Source organism: Bombina bombina, chromosome 2 (assembly GCF_027579735.1).
Source record: "Bombina bombina isolate aBomBom1 chromosome 2, aBomBom1.pri, whole genome shotgun sequence".
NCBI lineage: Eukaryota > Metazoa > Chordata > Amphibia > Anura > Bombinatoridae > Bombina > Bombina bombina.
The window spans coordinates 1180868135-1180886648 of NC_069500.1; the positions used below are offsets into that span (position 1 = coordinate 1180868135).

General features: G+C 38.8%; 1 protein-coding gene across 1 annotated transcript in view; it reads left to right on the top strand.

The window, feature by feature from the left end:
* The window catches only part of TRAPPC11 (trafficking protein particle complex subunit 11), a 157681-nt gene that overhangs the window by 50707 nt on the left and 88460 nt on the right, over positions 1-18514 (top strand). The window contains exons 14-21 of the mRNA XM_053703866.1: positions 2088-2142; positions 3956-4101; positions 5777-5838; positions 5929-6061; positions 6826-6956; positions 7307-7462; positions 8683-8870; positions 9410-9558. Coding sequence (XP_053559841.1) covers positions 2088-2142; positions 3956-4101; positions 5777-5838; positions 5929-6061; positions 6826-6956; positions 7307-7462; positions 8683-8870; positions 9410-9558 — 1020 coding nt within the window. The remainder of the gene's footprint in view (positions 1-2087; positions 2143-3955; positions 4102-5776; positions 5839-5928; positions 6062-6825; positions 6957-7306; positions 7463-8682; positions 8871-9409; positions 9559-18514) is intronic.

The following is an 18514-nucleotide window of genomic DNA, read 5'->3' on the forward strand; positions in this document are numbered from 1 at the left end:
GCTGCTTAAGTCAGCGGTGAGCTGGTTGTACATGCTCATGCATGATTTCCCCATAGACATCAGTGAGGAGTGCCGGCTGATAAAAAGTCTAACACCTGCAAAAAAGCAGCGTAAAGCTCAGTAATGCAGCCCCATTGATTCCTATGGGGAAACACATTTTATGTTTACACCTAACACCCTAACATAAGCCCCGAGTCTAAACACCCCTAATCTTACACTTATTAACCCCTAATCTGCCGCCCGACATCGCCGACACCTACATTATACTTATTAACCCCTAATATGCCGCTCCGGACATTGCCACCACTATAATAAACATATTAACCCCTAAACCGCTGCACTCCCGCATCGCAAACACTAGTTAAATATTATTAACCCCTAATCTGCCGCCCCTAACATCGCCACAACCTACCTACATTTATTAACCCCTAATCTGCCGCCCCCAACGTCATCGCCACTATACTAAAGTTATTAACCCCTAAGTCTAACCCTAACCCCCCCTAACTTAAATATAATTAAAATAAATCTAAAGGAAACCTACAATTATTAACTAAATAATTCCTATTTAAAACTAAATACTTCCCTGTAAAATAAACCCTAAGCTAGCTACAATATAACTAATAGTTACATTGTAGCTAGCTTAGGGTTTATTTTTATTTTACAGGCAAGTTTGTATTTATTTTAACTAGGTAGAATAGTTACTAAATAGTTATTAACTATTTAATAACTACCTAGCTAAAATAAATACAAATTAACCTGTAAAATAAAACCTAACTTGTCTTACACTAACACCTAACCTAACCCTACAATTAAATAAATTCCCTAAATTAAATACAATCCCCTAAATTAAATACAATTAGCTAAATTACAAAAAAAAAAAACACTAAATTACAGAAAATAAAAAACAAATTACAAAATATTTAAACTAATTACACCTAATCTAATAGCCCTATCAAAATAAAAAAGCCCACCCAAAATAAAAAAAAGCCTAAACTAAACTACCAATAGCCCTTAAAATGGCCTTTTGCAGGCCATTGCCCCAAAGAAATAATCTTTTACCTGTAAAAAAAAAATACAAACAATCACCCCAACAGTAAAACCCACCACCCACACAACCAAACCCCCAAATAAAACCCTAACTAAAAAAAACTAAGCTCCCCATTGCCCTGAAAAGGGCATTTGGATGGGCATTGCCCTTAAAAGGGCATTTAGCTCTATTGCAGCCCAAACCCCTAATCTAAAAATAAAACCCAGCCAATACACCCTTAAAAAATCCTAACACTAACCCCTGAAGATCCACTTACAGTTTTGAAGATCGGACATCCATCCTCAACGAAGCCGGGAGAAGTCTTCATCAAAGCGGCAAGAAGTCCTCAACGAAGCCGGGAGAAGTCTTCATCAAAGCCGGCAGAAGTGGTCCTCCAAACGGGCAGAAGTCTTCACCCAGACGGCATCTTCTATCTTCATCTTTCCGACGCGGAGCAGCTCCATCTTCAAGACATCCGGCGCGGAGCATCATCTTCAATCGACGGCTTCTTCTACAATGAATGTTCCTTTAAATGACGTCATCCAAGATGGCGTCCCTTAGATTCCGATTGGCTGATATAATACTATCAGCCAATCGGAATTAAGGTCGAAAAAATCCTATTGGCTGATGCAATCAGCCAATAGGATTGAGCTCGCATTCTATTGGCTGATGAAAAGGTGACTTTATTTCTTTGCTAAGCAGCTCTGAGGTGACGTTTCTTCCTCTTAGCCAATAGCCATGTGTGCCGATTGGCATTATGCTGTAGGCATGCACGGCTATTGACTAAGCTAAGTCACCTCGTTGAAAAAATGAGCAGTGCTGTGGGCCACCAGAGCTACTAGGCTTAACAGTGTTGTAGCTAAATAAAGGCACCTTTTTTTTATTTTTTTATTATAAACTAATGAATGAAGGTGCCCTTTATTGTTAGTGATATTAAATCCTAGCGTTTGTTCACACACACTTTTGTTGCACCTCATTAAAAAAATGACTTCCAGTAGTGCTAAAATGTCTAACTTTTACTTGTTAATTGCTAATTATTGAACTTTCTTTTTATTTTCAGTGGTTCAAATGGGAGAAGAATATTATTATTCTAAAGACTATTCTAAAGCACTAAAGTAAGTAAATTAAAACCTTAATATCTGTCACTCGATAAACCTAATAGTTTGATTTAGTTGCTGCCTTGACATGTCCTAGCTGAAAGGGGCATAGTGCTCAAATTTTAGATTTTTGCATGAGAATGGTTAAGCTGTTTTAAAGGGACACTTAACCCATTTTTTTGTATGATTCAAATAGAGCATGCAATTTTAAGCAACTTTCTAATGTACTCCTATTATCAAATGTTCTTCATTCTCTTGGTATCTTTATTTAAAAAGCAAGAATCTAAGTTTAGATGCCGGCCCATTTTTGGTGAACAACCTGGGTTGTTCTTGCTGATTGGTGGATAAATTCACTCACCAATAAACAAGTGCTGTCCAGAGTACTAAACCAAAAATTGTCTTTCTCCTTGACTTAGATGCATTCTTTTTCAAATAAAGATAGCAAGAGAACAAAGAGCAAATGATTATAGGAGTAAATTAGAAAGTTGCTTAAAATTGCATGCTCTATCTGAATCACGAAAGAAAAAATTGGGTTCAGTGTCCCTTTAAATTTAAAGTGAAACTGACAGGAACACAACTGATATTTAGGTATTTGTTGCTGGTTGGCTGACAGGGAAAACCGCCTCATAAAAAGTTGATTAATTCAGCTCAGGAATATCCGTTAAAAGAACGGTCTACTCCATTTATATTATTGTTTAAAAAGATAGATAATCCCTTTATTACCCATTCCCCTAGTTTTGCATAACCAGCAGTGTTATATTAATATATTTTTTACCTCTGTGATTACCTTGTATCTAAGCCTCTGCAAACTGCCCCTTATTTCAGTTATTTTGACAGACTTGCATTTTAGCCAATTAGTGCCCTCTCATAAGTAACTCCATTGACGTGAGCACAATGTTCTCTATATGGCACACACGAACCAATGCCCTCCAGCTGTAAAAAAAAACTGTCTAATGCATTCAGAAAATAGATTGCCCTCAAGATCTTAGAAATTAGCATATGAGCCTACCTAAGTTTAGCTTTTAACTAAGAATATCAAGAGAACAAAGCAAATTTGATAATAAAAGTAAATTGGAAAGTTGTTTAAAATTGCATGCCCTATCTGAATCATGAAAGTTTAATTTTGACTAGACTGTCCTTTTTAAATAAAAAAAGAACAATACAGCACTGCAATACATTTCAACAAACCAAACAAAAGGTATGAGTGTCCATTTAATTTTCCTGTTTACAGACTTGAGAGTGTAGAATCACTCAGAAGTGGTAACATAATGCAAAGAAAAGTGAAAGTGTTTAAATCTGTTATTTTTGTAAGCTGAAGTTCAGATGTGCGAAACTGAACTGTTTTGGCTCTCTTTATCTAAGTATGATCAATATACAATTAGTTATATGATTCTAGATAATATGTTAAAATCAGCAGCACAGTTTGTGTTCATTCTACTATAACCCACTCTACCTCACTTAAAGTGCTGTTAATGCTAAAACATTGTTATATTACGTTGGTAAAATAGAACATTTATCTGAAAGAATTGCAGAATAGTCAATTGATCATCTAGGAGATCTTCCTTCCACTACTGATTCCACTACTGGACAAAATAAGACCATTGGTTTTTTTTCTTAAACAAACTACTTTGCACCATTAAGACTCATTGCCTCCTCTGATGCTGTTGCCTTTAGATAAAGTTGCTGTTTTTATACCGTTTAAAATAGAAATTCAGGAAGTAAATGTGTACTGTATGTGTCTGATTCTCATGTAGCTATTTATCACATCATACTATCTATATCTTGGGCAGATGGGTGGGTTCCCAGTAGGTGACATTATGCTGTTCTACAGGTTGTTGGACTATGTAATGTGTGACTATCGCAGCGAGAGGTGGTGGACTCTGCTCACTTCTATACTGACTACAGCTCTCAAATGCTCCTATCTCATGGCACAGCTGAAAGATTACATCACTTATTCCCTGGAGCTACTTGGACGAGGTAATTGCTCACTTTATTTTAGTAAATGTGAACAGCATTGTCAATATAAATGTTGACTTTCTTTTTCAGAGACCTACAGCTTTTCTCCAATGATATTAGACATTATAAATAAAAATGCTGCCAGTGATTCTGTCTGAGGGCCAGATTATCTAAAGCTCTCTGGTCTGGTAGAGATTATCTTTAAAGTTTTCTCAGTACCAGGGTGTATTTGATTTAAAGTGATGGTAAACTAAGGTGAACTTGAATTTAAATTTTTAATCCTTGTGTAAAAACCCAATCTTTAGTTTTTATTAAAATTTCCCCTGAAAGGGTTAAAAATATTCCAGGGTTTCTGATACACCCACCACCACCACCACCACCACCACCACCACCACTGCCAGCCCACTCAGTAGATCGTTTTTTTCTCAAGTTGTGACATATTCACCGCTCATCCAATAATTGTGTGTGCCGTACAGCATGAATCAAGCCCCGCCTTTGCTATATAACTTCCATTGCGCATGCGCTCTGTTTGACGTTAATGGCTTGGGGATTCTCTGCTCTTTGTGCTTAAGCTTCAATGGGGATTCTCTCTTACATGGTGTAAGGAGCACACATTAAAGTATGCGTAGGGAGCAGTGGGACTGCTCTTTGCATCACTCCAGGTCAGTTGGAAGAAAAAAAGGGACAGAGAATCAACTGACTTTTACACAAATAAATCAGAATACGAATATTTGCCCATACCTACTATTCAAGGGTACAAGAAATAATGAGTGCAAAACCATATATATATATGTTAACATTAAAGAAAACGTTTGTTTAAAAAGACCAGTGAGTGCATTCCATTGCTTTTAATTATTGATTCCCTGTTTGCACCCTGGCAGTTGGATTTGAAGTGAGAGTGCTCTTCATCTGTTATCATACATACACACATATATATATATATATATATATATATATATATATATATATATATATATATATATATATATATATATATATATATATATACACACACATATATATATATATATATATATATATATATACACACACATATATATATATATTCAGAATAAATCACAGCCTTGTTCCTATGGTAATTTACAATTTAGGTAGTTAATTGGAAATGAGAATGAGATGATGCATATTGAGTGAAGTTAAGTGTAACGTAGTCTTTAGGCTTTTTCAAATAAGTGATTTTTCATTGAGCATTTAATGGAATGAAGATTGAAGGGGCGTTTGAAAGACCATGGAAGAGAGTTTCACCACTTCCAAACAGCATAAGAAAAGATTTGTAGTTAGCATAGAATAACCTGCCGCCACAAATTTAAGAAGCAGAAGCTGCTAATTTTGCCTCTCCACCACCTCAGAGGTGACCGGATCAGTCACCCCAACACTCACTTGTTCAGAGCAAAGGAAATCAGAGAGCGGCACTGCACCAGAAAGCTCTTGCGCAATGCTAGATTTCACCATGTGATTGCAGGTAGACAGGTTCTCTACTTGTGAACCTGTCTGCCTTCAATTACAATACATTTTGCCCTTAATGTACGTTTACGGAAAATGTCACAATTGTGTGGAAAGCTTTGCATTAAACTGGTATATATATATTTTTTTTTTACCTGACCTTTTATATTAGTTTGACCGTTTTATTTCATTTTAATTTTGTATCTTGCTACAACTTTGATTCTTCAATCAGCATCTACACTGAAAGATGATCAGAAGTCCAGAGTTGAGAAGAATTTGTTTAAAGTCTTAATGGTACAGTACATGTTCCAAATCATCATTGAAATTTGTGGTGGTGAAAAATGTATAGGTCTGATTTTTTTTTTTTTTTTTTTAAATAATCAGAATGAAAGTCCAGATCCAGAGCCAGACTGTGAGAACTCTATGGTGAAGGCAGCACAGAGACTATGGACAGACAGAGTTTCCTTGGCTGGTAGTAATATTTTTACAATTGAGGTGCAGGATTTTGTACCATTTGGTAAGTAGACTCATGGTTACATAGCACCTAACTAAGAACGTATAGCTATAATGCAGATCTCACAAGAAGTAAATATTACTAACCTATAGAGTTAGCAACCAGAATCCGCTTACAGTGATTTTACATTTTCTAGATTAAGAGACGTGTAACCCCAAAATGTTCTTCACAATTCAGATAGAGAATACAATTTAAAAAAAGTTTCCAATGAATTCTATTATCAAATTTGCTGTGCTCTCATGTTATTCTTTGTTAAATAGATGTCTAGATAGGTAGCCTGCACATGTCTAGAGAACTAAATGACAGGAAACAGTGCTGCCATCTTTTAACATTGTTGCAAAACTGCTGTCATATAGTACTGCAGACACGTGCACACTCCCTAACTTACCTTCCTGCTTTTCAACAAAGGATAACAAGAAAACAAAGAAAATTTCATAATTGAAGTACATTGGAAAGTTGTTTAAAATCGTATGTTCTGTCTGAATCATGGAAGAAAAATTTTGGGTTTTAAAATGCACAGAAACTTATGAGGTTCCAGTGAAACACAATGCACAAGGGCGTTGCAGATTTTAGATGAGGCCTTTACATTTCTTGTGAGCTTTAAATTCCAGTTAGAAGCATGAAAAGAAACCACAACTAAGTTTACAACACCAGTCATGCTGAGAAGCCCAGATATCTAAAGTCAGACAGAAGTAGTTCTTCAGTAAGCTGCCATGTTGGCTAAACTGTTAAACACAATAATTATTTCTAACTTTTCTCTTTTGAAGTTCAATGCAAGGCAAAGTTTCTTTCTCCAAGTTTTCACGTTGACGTTCCTGTCCAGTTGCACGTTTATCTGAAAACTGACTGTCCTCATCCAATCCGCTTCTCTAAACTGTGCGTGGGTTTTAGCAATCAGGTAATAAAATGCACATGGTTATATTATATTAGCTTAGAGCATCTATCTTGTCTTGCGGTCTGCACTCTCACTTAAATGAGATCAGCTTACCAGGGTGCAGGGAGAGACACTTATTGTAACTGTGTAGATGTAGCACATTTCTTTAATAACCTTAGTGCATTATATTGTTTTACTTTACCGTACACTACACTTTACTATCGGAACATATTATTTATTACATATTGGTTGCATAGGACATAGCTTAAAGGGACACTCAAGTCAAAATAAACTTTTATGATTCACAAAGAGCCGCAGTTTTAAGACGCTTTCCAATTTACTTCCATTATCAAATTATTGTTTGCTATTAACAGGAATACAACCAGTTATGTGTTGTGGAAGAACAGTACAAAGCTAGTGAAATTCTTGAACAGTCAACGCAAGGGACCATGTGTCTGGTGCCTGGGAAAACACGGAAATTCACCTTCAAGTTTGTAGCAAAAACTGAAGATGTTGGGAAGAAAATTGAGGTTTGTTGTCTGAATATAATACTTCTCTGTAGCCGTTACTTGCAGGCATTTTCATACAGTGATGTGTTCTGAGTGTGTGGGGGACTAAAGCCAACATCATTCCCATTTATATTCTGGAACGTGACCACTGCTAATTCACCATCATACTTGGGAACTGTGGTAGGGGTGGGTGCACATGCAGACTCTAGTTCCTTCAGAAACTGTCGTTGAGGAACAGGGAGAAGGTAAGCTATCTCCTGTAGAAGAAAAGTTCCAAAGTGAATGTAGTAAGTGACAGTTAGTGTAAGGTATTTGCTTTAGTAGCAAGCATAGATAAGACAAGCACAACTGCCTATAACTTCACAAAGACAAATATAGTTGCAGAGCACACTGATGCATTCTCAGGGTACAGATATGAAATAGACTGAAGGAGCCTCAAACCGAGCCAGAGATTATGTGACTGGTAAGATGGCCACCACCAGAAGTCCCCTCTGCAGTTTATTTTTATATTATAATAAAGAGCAACATTTCAAGGGAGAGGCATTTGTCCCCTCTTGTCCCCAGGCAGGTGCTTCTTAAAACATTGTACATTGTTCAGAGTTAGAAAGAAGAGCAATTGAGCTTTACACCATCATACATCTCGGGCATTATACACATAAAATATTTAAGGAAGCCCTTATAAGGACATGGAGTGTACACGTGTTTTCTCCCGGGTTCTATATACCTGTATTTCGCTGTCATTAAAATATTTTATCCTCATAAATTGAGTCTATTATACAATTAGATTAAATCTAAAAGGTTTATTTGGACTAAATACATTTTTATTATTTGAAGAGTGACACAGGTTATGACTACTGAAGATTGTATCATTATTAAGTATTTTATGCTTTATTATCTAATTAATAGAGCATGCAAACTAAAGGGGCAAGTCTATGCAAGAGTTAAGGGTCTGTATGCAGTTGGTAGTATAAATGCTTAAAAAGCAAAAACATTGCCAATACACTGAAAATGGTGACGGTACAGCTGGTGCTTTCCACTGTCTATAAATGCACGTTCCCGTGAATTATAGCCATGTAGGCTCTTGACTTTTGTGGGGAGTGGAAAGTGGCGGAGACAGCTGTGGCTTCCGGATTTTGAAAAAGACGACAAGTTTTGACACTAATGATATTTTTTTTTCTTACAGGTACTTTTATGTCCCGTTAATGTTAACCTCTTTTTTTGTTTTGTTTTTATATCTGCAGATCACCTCTGTTGATCTTATTCTGGGTAATGAGACAGGTCGTTGTGTAATTCTTAACTGGCGAGGAGGGGGAGGGGATGCTGCTTCTTCTCAAGAAGCTGTGCAGGCCTCTCGCTCCTTCAAGCGGAGACCAAAGTTACCTGAGAATGAAGTTCACTGGGACAGTGTTGCAATCCAAGCCAGCACCATGTGAGTAACATTAAAGCTTTAAAGGGACAGTCTACTACTTAACAAAATTATTGTTTAAAAGAGAGATAATCCATTTATTAACCATTCCCCAGTTTTTCATAACCAGCACTGTTATATTAATACACTTTATACCTCTGGGATTAGCTTGGATCTAAGCCTCTGCAGACTGTACCCTTATTTCAGTGCTTTTGACAGACTTGCATTTTAGCCAATCAGTGCTGACTCATGAATAATTGCACCGGGGGGGTGAGCACAATGTTCTCTATAATGGCACACATTAACTAGCGCTGTCTTGCTGTGAAAATGCACTGAGATAAGAGGCGGCCTTCAGGGGCTTAAAATTAGCAAATGAGCCTACCTGGTTTTAGCTTTCAACAAAGAAAACCAAGAGAACAAAGCAAATTTGATGATAAAAGTAAATTGAAAGTTAAAAATTGCATGTGCTATCTGAATCGTGAACAGCAGCTTCCTTTAGGAGTCTGTCATGTGATCTGGTGTATTTATCTATATGAGGATAATCTACTTATTTTGTGTCTCAGGATCATCTCTAGAGTCCCAAAGATCACTGTCCAGTTGCGTCATGAGCCACCAGCCTTGAATAATGAAATGTATTGCATCATGATAACTGTACAATCGCAGGAAAGCACAACCATCAAGGATGTGAAGCTCACTGCTGGCCTAAAACCAGGTAAAACTGCATGCTGTGAGCTTTCCAGCTGAGAAGGTAAAACATTACACTATCATTAGGCCGTAGCTGTCACAAGAAAGCAAAGTGACACAAGCTTTATTTAAAGGGATGTAAAGCAGTTTCCTTGTTGTATTAAACAAACAGGATACAGTGGGTTATAGTTAATAGAAATCATTGCAATATGTATTATTCAATATTTTTTTTTTAAAATATATTTTTATTGAGGTTGTAAAACATAAAAAAGCAAGGTTACGATGGAAATATGGACATACGCATACGCCTACACATTTACAGGACTGTCAGTAAATCCCAACATTTCTACAGACAATTTAATATATAGAACAGTATTGGTTGAGAATGTCAACACTACACCTCTAGTTCCTTATGACATAGCGATAAACATAATTTCTTCAACATTGGTGTGTCCGGTCCACGGCGTCATCCATTACTTGTGGGATATTCTCCTCCCCCACAGGGAAAGGCAAGGAGAGCACACAGCAAGAGCTGTCCATATAGTCCCTCCCAGGCTCCGCCCCCCCAGTCATTCTCCTTGCCGCTCTGAACAAGTAGCATCTCCTCGGGGATGGTGAGGAGTTTGTGGTGTTTAGTTGTAGTTTTTTATTCTTCTATCAAGAGTTTGTTATTTTAAAATAGTGCTGGTATGTACTATTTACTCTGAAACAGAAAGAGATGAAGAGTTCTGTTTATAAGAGGATTATGATTTTAGCATACAGTAACTAAAATCAGTTGCTGTTCCCACACAGGACTGTTGAGATGAGAGAACTTCAGTTGGGGGGAACAGTTTGCAGACTTTTCTGCTCAAGGTATGACTAGCCATTTTTCTAACAAGACTGTGTAATGCTGGAAGGCTGTCATTTTCCCTCATGGGGATTGGTAAGCCATTTTCTTAGTCTCAAACAGAATAAAGGGCTTATTATGGGCTATACACTGGTAGACACTCTTAAGGGCTAAATCGATTGCTTTATTTAAGTATTATATGCAGTTTGAAGTTGAATTTCACACTTTTATAACATTGGGGAATGTTTTTTAGCACCAGGCACTTGTTAAGACACCTTCCCAGTCAGGAAGGGCCTTTCTCTGTAGTAGGCAGAGCCTCATTTTCGCGCCATTACTGTGCAGTTAATTTTGAGTTCAGTACATGCAGCTGCATGTGTGTGGGTCTGGAATCCACTAAAAACGTTCCTAGAAGGCTTCATTTGATATCATATACCCCCCTGGGATTGGTGAAGTCGCAGCAAAGGCTGTAGCTGGGACTGTAAGGGGGTTAAAATTAAAAAAGGCTCCGGTTTCCACATTTTAAGGGTTAACAGCTTGAAAATTGGGGTGCAATACTTTGAATGCATTAAGACACTGAAAATTTGGTAAAGATTGGATAATTCCTTCATAGTTTTTCACATATTCAGTAATAAAGTGTGCCCTGTTTAACATTTAAAGAGACAGTAACGGTTTTGTTTTAAACGGTTTTTGTGCTTTATTAACCAGTTTAAGCCTGTTTAACATGTCTGTACCTTCAGATAGATCATGTTCTGTATGTATGGTAGCCAATGTGGTTCCCCCTTCAAATATGTGTGATAATTGTGCCATAGCGTCCAAACAAAGTAAGGACAGTACTGTCACAAATAGTAAAGTTGCCCAGGATGATTCCTCAGATGAAGGAAGTAGACATAGTTCTACATCATCTCCTTTTGTGTCTATACCAGTTATGCCCGCGCAGGCGACCCCTAGTACTTCTAGCACGCCAATGCTTGTTACTATGCAGCAATTGACGGCAGTAATGGATAACTCCATAGCTAATATTTTATCCAAAATGCCAGCATTTCAGAGAAAGCGCGATTGCTCTGTTTTAAACACTGTAGAGCAGGAGGGCGCTGATGATAATTTTTCTGTCATACCCTCACACCAATCTGAAGTGGCAGTGAGGGAGGGTTTGTCAGATGGGGAAATTTCTGATACAGGAAGAATTTCTCAGCAGGCAGAACCTGATGTTGTGACATTTAAATCAAAATTAGAGCATCTCCGCGCATTACTTAAGGAGGTGCTATCTACTCTGGATGATTGTGACAATCTGGTCAACCCAGAAAAATTGTGCAAGATGGACAAGTTCCTTGAGGTCCCGGTGCACCCTGATGCTTTTCCGATACCTAAACGGGTGGTGGACATAGTGAATAAGGAGTGGGAGAAGCCAGGCATACCTTTTGTCCCTCCTCCTATATTTAAGAAATTGTTCCCTATGGTCGACCCCAGGAAGGACACATGGCAAACAGTCCCTAAGGTCGAGGGGGCAGTTTCTACTCTAGCCAAGCGCACGACCATTCCTATTGAGGACAATTGTGCTTTCAAAGATCCTATGGATAAAAAATTGGAGGGTTTGCTTAAAAAGATTTTTGTACAGCAAGGTTACCTCCTTTAACCTATTTCATGCATTATTCCTGTCACTACAGCGGCGTGGTTCTGGTTCGAGGAACTGGAAAAGTCGCTCAGTAGGGAGACTCCGTATGAGGAAGTCATGGACAGAATTCACGCACTTAAGTTAGCTAATTCCTTTATTTTAGACACCGCTTTGCAGTTAGCGTGGTTAGCGGCGAAAAATTCAGGGTTTACAATTGGGGCGCGTAGAGCGCTCTGGCTAAAGTCTTGGTCGGCGGATGTATCTTCCAAGACAAAATTGCTTAATAACCCTTTCAAAGGTAAGACCCTTTTTTGGCCAGAATTGAAAGAGATTATTTCAGACATCACTGAGGGAAAGGGCCATGCCCTCCCACAAGATAAACCTTTCAAGGCTAAGAATAAGTCCAATTTTCGTTCCATTCGCAATTTCAGGAACGGACCGGCTTCCAACTCGGCAGCCTCTAGACAAGTGAGTAACGCTTCCCAGACTAAACCAGCTTGGAAATCAATGCAAGGCTGGAACAAGGGTAAACAGGCCAAGAAGCCTGCTGCTGCTACCAAAACAGCATGAAGGGGTAGCCCCCGATCCAGGACCGGATCTAGTAAGGGGCAGACTCTCTCTCTTTGCTCAGGCTTAGGCAAGAGATGTTCAGGATCCCTGGACACTAGAAATAGTCTCTCAGGGTTTTCTTCTGGAGTTCAAGGAACTACCCTCAAGGGGAAGGTTCCACATGTCTAACTTATCTTCAAACCAAATAAAGAGACAGGCATTCTTACATTGTGTAGAAGACCTGTTAAAGATGGGAGTGATACACCCAGTTCCAACTGTGGAACAAGGTCGGGGGTTTTACTCAAATCTGTTTGTAGTTCCCAAAAAAGAGGGAATTTTCAGACCAATTCTGGATTTAAAAATTCTAAACAAATTTCTCAGAGTTCCATCGTTCAAATGGAAACCATTCGAACAATTTTATCTACAATCCAGGAGGGTCAATTTATGACTACCGTGGATTTAAAGGATGCGTATCTACATATTCCTATCCACAAAGATCATCCAAGGATTTTCACAAAGGTGCTAGTGTCCCTTCTAGAGGTTCTAAGACCAAGGGGTATTGCAGTGGCACCTTATCTGGACGACATTCTAATCCAAACGTCGTCTCTTTCCAAAGCAAAGGCTCATACAGACATTGTTCTAGCCTTTCTCATATCTCACGGGTGGAAGGTGAACGTAGAAAAGAGTTCCCTGTCTCCGTCGACAAGAGTTCCCTTCTTGGGAACGATAATAGATTCTTTAAAAATGAAGATCTTCCTGACAAAAGTCAGAAAGTCAAAGCTTCTAAAGCTTGTCAAGTTCTTCACTCTATTCTGCAGCCTTCCATAGCTCAGTGCATGGTAGTAGTAGGGTTGATGGTTGCAGCAATGGACATAGTTCCTTTTGCTCAAATTCATCTAAGACCATTATAACTGTGCATGCTCAAGCAGTGGAATGGGGACTATACAGACTTGTCTCCAAAGATTCAAGTAGACCAGATGACCAGAGACTCACTCCGTTGGTGGTTGTCACAGGATCACCTGTCTCAGGGAATGAGTTTCCGCAGACCAGAGTGGGTCATTGTCACGACCGACGCCAGTCTATTAGGCTGGGGCGCGGTCTGGGATTCCCTGAAAGCTCAGGGTCTATGGTCTCGGGAAGAATCTCTTCTCCCGATAAACATCCTGGAACTGAGAGCGATATTCAATGCTCTCCGGGCTTGGCCTCAACTAGCGAAGGCCGGATTCATAAGATTCCAGTCAGACAACATGACGACTGTAGCTTACATCAACCATCAGGGAGGAACAAAGAGTTCCTTGGCGATGAGAGAGGTATCCAAGATCATCAAATGGGCGGAGGATCACTCCTGCCATCTATCTGCAATTCACATCCCAGGAGTAGACAACTGGGAGGCGGATTATCTGAGTCGTCAGACTTTCCATCCGGGGGAGTGGGAACTCCACCCGGAGGTTTTTGCCCAGTTGACTCAATTATGGGACATTCCAGACATGGATCTGATGGCGTCTCGTCAGAACTTCAAGGTTCCTTGCTACGGGTCCAGATCCAGGGATCCCAAGGCGACTCTAGTGGATGCATTAGTGACGCCTTGGTCGTTCAACCTAGCTTATGCATTTCCACCGTTCCCTCTCCTTCCCAGGCTTGTAGCCAGGATCAAACAGGAGAAGGCCTCAGTGATTCTGATAGCTCCTGCGTGGCCACGCAGGACTTGGTATGCAGACCTGGTGAATATGTCATCGGCTCCACCATGGAAGCTACCTTTGAGACAGGATCTTCTAGTGCAAGGTCCATTCGAACATCCAAATCTAGTTTCTCTCCAGCTGACTGCTTGGAAATTGAACGCTTGATTTTATCCAAGCACGAGTTTTCAGATTCAGTGATAGATACTCTGGTCCAAGCCAGAAAACCTGTGACTAGAAGGATTTACCATAAAATATGGAAAGGATATATCTGTTGGTGTGAATCCAAGGGATTCTCATGGATTAATATTCCCAGGATTCTCTCCTTTCTAACAAGAAGGTTTGGATAAGGGATTGTCAGCGAGTTCTCTAAAAGGACAGAGATCTGCTTTATCTGTCTTGTTACACAGACGACTGGCAGCTGTGCCAGATGTACAAGCTTTTGTACAGGCTTTGGTCAGAATCAAACCTGTTTACAGACCTTTGACTCCTCCCTGGAGTCTAAATTTAGTTTTTTCAGTTCTTCAAGGGGTTCCATTTGAACCCTTACATTCCATAGATATCAAGTTACTATCTTGGAAAGTTCTGTTTTTGGTTGCTATTTCTTCTGCTAGAAGAGTTTCTGAGCTATCTGCTTTGCAGTGTGATCCACCCTATCTGGTGTTCCATTCAGATAAGGTTGTTTTGCGTACCAAGCCTGGTTTTCTTCCAAAAGTTGTTTCCAACAAGAATATTAACCAGGAAATAGTTGTCCTTTCTTTGTGTCCGAATCCAGTTTCAAAGAAGGAACATTTGTTACACCATTTAGATGTAGTCCGTGCTTTAAAGTTCTATTTAGAAGCAACAAAGGATTTCAGACAAATCTTCTTTTTTGTTTGTCGTTTATTCTGGTAAGAGGAGAGGACAAAAAGCTACTGCTACCTCTCTTTCTTTCTGGCTGAAAAGCATTATCCGATTGGCTTATGAGACTGCCGGACGGCAGCCTCCTGAACGAATCACAGCTCACTCTACTAGGGCTGTGGCTTCCACATGGGCCTTCAAGAACGAGGCTTCTGTTGATCAGATATGTGAGGCAGCAACTTGGTCTTCTCTGCACACTTTTGCCAAATTCTACAAATTTGATACTTTTTGCTTCTTCGGAGGCTATTTTTGGGAGAAAGGTTTTGCAAGCCGTGGTGCCTTCTGTTTAGGTAACCTGATTTGCTCCCTCCCTTCATCCGTGTCCTAAAGCTTTGGTATTGGTTCCCACAAGTAATGGATGACGCCGTGGACCGGACACACCAATGTTGGAGAAAACAGAATTTATGCTTACCTGATAAATTACTTTCTCCAACGGTGTGTCCGGTCCACGGCCCGCCCTGGTTTTTTAATCAGGTTTGAAAAATTTCTCTCTCTATACACTACAGTCACCACGGCACCCTATAGTTTCTCCTTTTTTTCTCCTAACCGTCGGTCGAATGACTGGGGGGGCGGAGCCTGGGAGGGACTATATGGACAGCTCTTGCTGTGTGCTCTCCTTGCCTTTCCCTGTGGGGGAGGAGAATATCCCACAAGTAATGGATGACGCCGTGGACCGGACACACCGTTGGAGAAAGTAATTTATCAGGTAAGCATAAATTCTGTTATTTTTAGGCGTAAGTACAACTAATTAAGAATAATTAACCTGTATGAATAGTGACCAACCTCTTTTTTATTTATGGTGGACTGTTTCCCAATTTAAAAAGTGGTCATTCTTGGACCTAGAATAATAAAAATACAAGAACTTGGGAATAGTAATATCGAGGGAAAATAAAAAGGGAGAGGGACTGTAAATGTAAAATTAGTATAAAATGTCGCAAGTAATGGTTTTAGAGGGAGAATTTGTAGGATATATTTTCCTTAGCTTACTTAGTAAATCGGGAGGGGGGGGCGGTTTAATGAAATTAATACAAATGGAGTTCTCTTATAGAGGCAAACAAATAAATGTCTATTACATGCACAAAAATCAAAACAGTATCTTGTTATGAATTAACTATTGCCCTGCTACAGTATAGGAAGTAACTAGATATCTTTTAAGGTAATTTGTGTCCCATATTGAAACTCCTGATAGCGGAGAAAGATATCCCATAAGAGACTTCAGAAAGCTAACCTGAAGGGAAACCAAAGATCAAACTATGTTGGGCTTTTAGTAGCTACAGCCAAATTCAGCTCAGGTAAGCATAGGTGGTTACACTCTGGTGTCTCGGCCGCAGATCCAGAGACTTACCACCATATATACATATTGAGTATTGGTTAGTCACATCCTGACTCTTATTTAAAAAAGCAAGTATCAACATGAGTTAAAGAGATCGTTATCAGGTTCACCTAACAATGATGTTTACTCTTATGTAACTGAGATAGAGATAGTCTGCAAATAATAAATTAGTCAATCCAGGGTAGAGTACTTTGTGATATAGTTTAGGGAGAATGGGGGGATTTTGGAATTTAAGCCAAGTGTAGAATTATACACTCATGAATAGAATAAATAATAGAAAATTAAATTAACACTTTATTTAACAGATATGCAAAAACAAACATTACCATAGGTAGATACTATAGTTCAAAAAGAGTCTGGGTATAATTCCTTCCAGTCCCCACACATGTGATTTAATCAATACAGTATCTATCTACAATTAAAAAAGATACTATAAAGGCCATAAAGAAACATGGGAATTCCACTACCAGTTTCTGTGAGTCAGTTGCCTTTGAATAGCATCTATATTAAAATAAGGGCTATAGAGTCTGTAATGGCGTGTGATTTTAATCAACTAGTATTAGGAAACACGAAAAAAGTAGGATGCTTAGTGATTCACAATCAATCCATTCACAACAGTATTCACACTGTCTGTAAAGCTGTGCGCTCAAAGGCGACCTCCTACCTGCGTACCGCTCTGATTTAACAGAGTCGGCCGATTTCTGACTAAATTCCCTATATACAATGTCTATATGTCACACACATATCACAGCATACAGCTATTAGGTACAATACTACCGGTCATTTCCATTATCCTCTTGGTCTATATCAGTAAAAAAGAGGTGACCCTGCTTGTAATGGATACAAATTGGAGCTATAAATATGTGAAAGAGAGGTAACTATAAAGCAGTCATTTAGCCTTACTAGTTGCAACAAATATTCTTATGTCTAGCATGTGCCCCAATAGGAGCTCCAAAGTTATCCCAAAATTAAGCAACAATTGTATCCAGAGCGGATATAACTTAAACAAAGCCGCTCGTGTATGCTGTATAGTTTCTAGCAACCACGCTCAAACAGACTCCGCCCGCCGGCGCGTTTCCGTCACTGTAACGTGACTTCGTCAGGGCATAGGGCCAGCCCAGCGTTAGGCCACGCTATTTGTACCCGATGGTTGTCAAGGTAACGGTTTGTAGCTCCACGGATATTCTGCGGAAGTGTTAAAAACCGCCTGGCCTTATATTAATCATCTCTTGTCAGTCATTTTACTGAACGTAATTTGTGTACGTTTTTCGCCACCTACTATATGAAGGCTGCTACCAAAGTCATCGCAAGTAAATATTTAATGTATGCTTAAACTCAATTATATGTATTGGCTTTGTTATTTAGTATTATTCACAATAAAATTCTAATTCCTTGTCCTTGTTACTTCCCATTTGTATGTTTCTAATCATGAGAGTGTTGGTATAAGTGGATATATCCTATCATAATAGCTTGTACATAACTCTTGCAAGTTCATTGAGATCTATCTGGAAGGTTATGTCTAAAGAGTTAAAAAGTCTATCTAAGCCAGGGAGCCAATCACTTATCCCAAACTTGTGTGATACAGCTCCAATATCTTTATTGAACTAGAACTAGAAAAATTATCTAGTTAGTATCATAACACTAATCATTATCATCATTCCTGTTAGTGCGATATTTATCTAGTATAATATAACTGCTGCATCACTTTGAGACATATTCCTTCAGGATAAAAATGCTAGTATTTGTTTAGGCAGGGATTACAAATATCCCTATTGTTTATTTAAGATGTATAGGTTATATTATAACATTCCAACTAAGTAAGGACTAATGTTAATGAACATATTGCTATGTACATTTTTAAGGAGTATCCAAACATAACTTAAAGCCAAATACATGTATGAATGTGTGTAGTGGTTTACAAAAAGCATTTAAATGATATTGCCTCATTTAATCCTCGTGGTGCTGAGGACTGTAATTCGTGAATCCATCTACACTCTTTTTGTAATAACATCTTAGTGATGTCTCCTTTTCTGCCTTTTACTTTGAGTTGTTCTATAGCAAAGAAAAATATGTCATATTTGTGTCCCA